This window comes from Trachymyrmex cornetzi, unplaced genomic scaffold (genome assembly GCF_001594075.2).
Source record: "Trachymyrmex cornetzi isolate Tcor2-1 unplaced genomic scaffold, Tcor1.1 scaffold105, whole genome shotgun sequence".
In the NCBI taxonomy this organism is placed as follows: domain Eukaryota; kingdom Metazoa; phylum Arthropoda; class Insecta; order Hymenoptera; family Formicidae; genus Trachymyrmex; species Trachymyrmex cornetzi.
In genome coordinates this window covers 76,756-81,193 of record NW_017295598.1, presented here as the reverse complement: position 1 = coordinate 81,193, position 4,438 = coordinate 76,756, and the positions used below count along the sequence as shown (strand labels likewise).

Below are 4,438 nucleotides of genomic sequence, written 5' to 3'. Positions count from 1 at the left end.
CTCGTTGTGACGTAAGCAAGGACAAAAATCTGATTGGTCATGCGCATGAGCATACCCTTGTCTTTTTATCATGTCTGTGTCCTAGCTGGAAAACAGCCAGTGCTAGTTCAGTGCAGCACTAGTGGCACACTAGTTCAGAGAAAAAAAAAACAAACCTATCTGGAAAACAGCCAGTGCTAGTTCAGTGCAGCACTAGTGGCACACTAGTTCAGAGAAAAAAAAACAAACCTAAGGGCCTGAGCACAATAGAGGAACAGGAATTAGATATTAAGATTTTAACCTATCAGAAACTGATTACATCGGAATACACGGTTTCTGATAGGTTGAAATCTTAATATCTAATTCTTGTTCCTCTATTGTGCGCAGGCCCTTATGTTTATGTTTACGACACTTTAGCGGTCGAAACATGGCGGCGTAGGGAGTGGTGGTTGGGATCCGATCTGGTAGTGAGGGTTCGATGTCGCTTCTCTCTATATATAGGACTCTAGTCGCGAGGCAGAGCGATACTTGTTTCTGCCATCATTTCATTTCATGCAAAAACACGTAAAATAAGCTTAATTTTATTGATTTTTAAGGTGATTGTGCTAAACCTTTAGTATAATTATCTTTTTACATCACACATGGATTTACTTGCGATATCCACTCTGATTTGTATTTTGGATAATATTGTGCCATTTCTGATTAGATTTGTGAGTATTCTGGAAAAATATACCCTTTTACATCTTTATATTAAAGTTTGTAAAACCTTTATTGGAACTTGTCATTAAAGATGATTATAAGCTAATGAATCACTTTTTATTTTATTTGCAAATCTTTCGAATATTTATGTTAAAATTGATAAAAATTGTTTGTTTTCTCATAAATAATATTTAAAGATATTTAAGTTGTATTGAACTGTGCTCAATAATTTAATATTCTGTTTTTATTAAATACAGATTTCATCACATATATTGGCACAAAAAAGATATGACATTGAGCTGCGAAAAGAATTGAGTAATTTGAAAGAAAATATGGCAGGACTCTCCATGGTGGATGAGTTTGCCAAATGTGCTAAGCTCCAACGCCGATGCAATCATGTGGAAAATATTCTGAAAGAAAACAGTAAGTTTTTCCTCCATACTTTATCGAATAAAAATTTGTAACAGATTATCACTCTGAAAGTATCCATCTTATTAATGTTGGATCCAGGAATTGGTTGTTTTTGACAGAAATAAGATCTATATATTTGATATAAGGTTGTTTTTTTTATTATTGTCTGTTTGTCACAAAATTTTATATGTATCTCTGACTTTGTACAATCTTTCCTTTTTTTATAGTGAATCAACGATTAAATCAGAAAATAAAACTACAGATGTTGCTAATTTATAGTTTTCGTGTACTGAACGTACGTATATTGCTTGTTTAAGCAAGTATTTCAGTTTTTTACTACAATCATATTAGATTATCAAATTACAATCATATGAATTTTTTTTCATCTGTCATACATTAAAATAAATTTACTTTTGCATGCTACCACATGAACTAAAAGAGCAGTTCATGATAAATTTCATTATTTTATTGATTAAGTAGTGACACAAAAAAGAATTAAAATATCTTGCATATATATTATAAGGAGGGAAATTGATATAATTTTTCCCTCTTGTAATTCAATATGATTATAGTGAAAAATCAGGAGTTTTATTCCTTATCCTTTTCACGCTCTATATTATTTTTTCAGGGTGCATTAATATTATGGTTATGGTATATGTATAAAGACAAACCAGTTATTGTTTTCTCAGATGATTTGTTATGGCCAATCCAGAATTTCTTAAGTTGGCCATGTCAGCATAAGAATGCTATTTCTCTGTTAATATGGCTTATAATCACCCGATTAGGAATATCAGCATGTAAAAAACTTTGTGTAATTTAATAAATTGTCATGCAAATGATTAATCTGTTAGCTTATTATGAATTCTGTTGACAGGAAGAGAGAGAGAGAGAGAGAGTAGTTAAAAATACTTTATATTACATACTTAAAGGGAGCTCTCTATCTTGTGATTGAACTTGTGTGATCTACAGAAAAATGAATAAACGAATTTCGCAGCAACAAGAAATATTTTAGTTTTACAAGTTTAAAGATAAAAACAGAAATAATCCATTAGTGATTATTGTATTACACCTGAAACCAATTTAAATTTGTAAAATCATTGTGTTTGATATCTTTCGTCAAGAATTATACAGTTTAGGGGTCCCATCTCACAAAAATCAATAAAATTAGGCTCATTCGACGCGTTTTTCATGAGATGAAAGAATCTGGCAGAAAAAAGTGTCGCTCTGCCTCGCGAACCGAGATATTAAGCGTTATTATAGACCTACAATAAGCCGCAAGTCAGAACGTCAGAAGTCTTAACCAGTCTTAACCAAGTCGTTTAAGTTAGCTATTGGCCAACTTCACCGATTATGACTTAAGGGCTTCACACATGAAATGCATAACAGAGCATAAGCATAACATAAAACTGCTGGACCAATGAGCATCTAGCATAATGTCGCCATATTGATTTACATAAGATGCTCATTGGTTTAGCGGCCTTATGTTATGTTTATGCTCTGTTATGCGTTTCATGTGCGATAGCCCTTAAGATCGCTTATTAAGAGGGGAGCACAGGCTTTTCCGTAACGCATAATGCATAAGGCATAAGGGAATAAACCAATCAGATTCCTTCATTTCTATCCCCACTACTCGTTCTGCGAGGATCGCATAGTGCGTAAAACATGATGCATAATGTGTCGAAAAATTCGTAAGGATGAATTTTTATGCTTATTGATGGTTATCGATGCGTTATGTAGACTAGTTCAGAGATTTGTGAAGGTTTGTACATTGAACAGACTACTGCCTTTTAACCTAAAATATTTAAGAAAAATGGATCACGACGCTTATTACATGGTCCATTACGAGGATGATAACGAATTTGATACTCAAAATGTGGTGGACGAAGACATAACCTTTATGAATGAAGATTCTGTGGATGGAGATGCAATCCTTATCTCCTTAGTTCAAAGTCATCCTTACTTATATAACAAGCAATTAAGTGACTTTAAAGACAGCCTGAAGAAAGAAAATGCTTGGATAGAGATAGCCAAAATTTTAAACATGAAAGGTATATCTCTCTAATTTTTGGTAATCTATAAATTAATATTAGTTTAACTTGAGAACTTGAAATGCCTATAACGAGCCGACACTAGGTGTTGATGTGTATGAAATATTTTATTGTATAGATGAGGTTTAACACATGTATAAACGTTTCGACTTCTGGTTTAAGTCCTCAGTATATAAAGTACATAGTCGATACCATTATGTTAAGTTGTCATAAATTGATTACATGTTCCATTCTAATCCTACATCTAATTGCTAGAATAAATGTATCTTAGATTATGACATTACAGTAATCCTTACGGCACATTCTCCACTTATTGAAAATTAATATATACAAGAGTGTGAGAATATATGTGGTACTGCTAGTTCAAATGTTAACGTTAACATTCTATATAAACAATAATAAAGCCAAAATGGATTGATGAATAGCTCAACACAAATAATAACACAAACATCTGTCATAGTGGATACTGGTACTATATTTTTGCTTTGTCCAATATTGGTGTTATGTTAAAAAATATGTAGATTGCAACTGATTTCACATATGTAAATAATTTGACATATTTTAATTTATGTATTTTCGTAATAATTAATTATAAGTAATTTTAAAAAATTGCGAAAATTACAAAATGAAAACTTTTTAATTCAGTTTAATCCATTTTACCTACCTGACAGATTATGTGGTCATTATCGAACACCCTGTATATATGTGTATATATTAAACAAAAAATTTTTCATCTAGAATGTTTAGAAAAAGTAAAAATCTTATAAATACAGAAGCTTGTGGAGATATGATCCAATTCTTTAGTGCTATAAGAGATGGAGACAATGCTATAAACAGTAATGGTGACTGAGAAAGTAAAAAAATTTATGGAACTCTTTTACTTTTTTCTAAGCTTCCCGATCGGGCCGAAAACGCTATTAAGTTGTAGACGTAAGCAACGCACAAGCATTGGCGTATGACTTTAACTTATGTACATTGTCGGCATTGCCTATGGCAATATATATAAGTTAAAGTCATACGCCAATGCTTGTACGTTATTTACGTCTATAACTTAAGACTGCCGTAAAGCGTTACGGAAATCCTTGTGCTCATATCCTTAGAACTTCTGACTTGCGGCTTATTGTAGAAGGCCTATTAAAGTTGACAATTATTGAGGTTAGGGAATATGTCACAGAGACAAAATTGGACAAAATCAACTTCTTCTTCTTCTATATTTGTATGGCCCTGGTTCCAACTGCAGTTGGATTCACGTGGTCAGTCCATCGACATCTAGAATGGACCGCTGATGGCAATGGTGGGGG

General features: G+C 32.6%; 2 protein-coding genes across 3 annotated transcripts; both read left to right on the top strand.

The window, feature by feature from the left end:
- Positions 1-443: 443 nt before the first annotated feature.
- Positions 444-2,124, top strand: LOC108759317 (tail-anchored protein insertion receptor WRB). Of its 2 annotated transcripts, XM_018504690.1 has the most exons (5): positions 444-689; positions 936-1,101; positions 1,317-1,384; positions 1,718-1,886; positions 1,964-2,124. In XM_018504690.1, coding segments are annotated over exons 1-5 (474 nt in total). In that variant the 5' UTR covers positions 444-620; the 3' UTR covers positions 1,966-2,124. The 2 variants fall into 2 exon arrangements, with proteins under 2 accessions (XP_018360192.1, XP_018360184.1); XM_018504682.1 differs by having other exon boundaries at positions 446-689; positions 1,718-2,124.
- A 575-nt stretch (positions 2,125-2,699) lies between these two features.
- LOC108759328 (uncharacterized) lies at positions 2,700-3,675 on the top strand. The gene is made up of 2 exons (XM_018504704.1): positions 2,700-3,137; positions 3,424-3,675. Exons 1-2 carry the CDS (start codon positions 2,762-2,764, stop codon positions 3,459-3,461), a joined length of 414 nt encoding a protein of 137 aa, XP_018360206.1. The 5' UTR covers positions 2,700-2,761; the 3' UTR covers positions 3,462-3,675.
- The last annotated feature ends 763 nt before the right edge of the window (positions 3,676-4,438 follow it).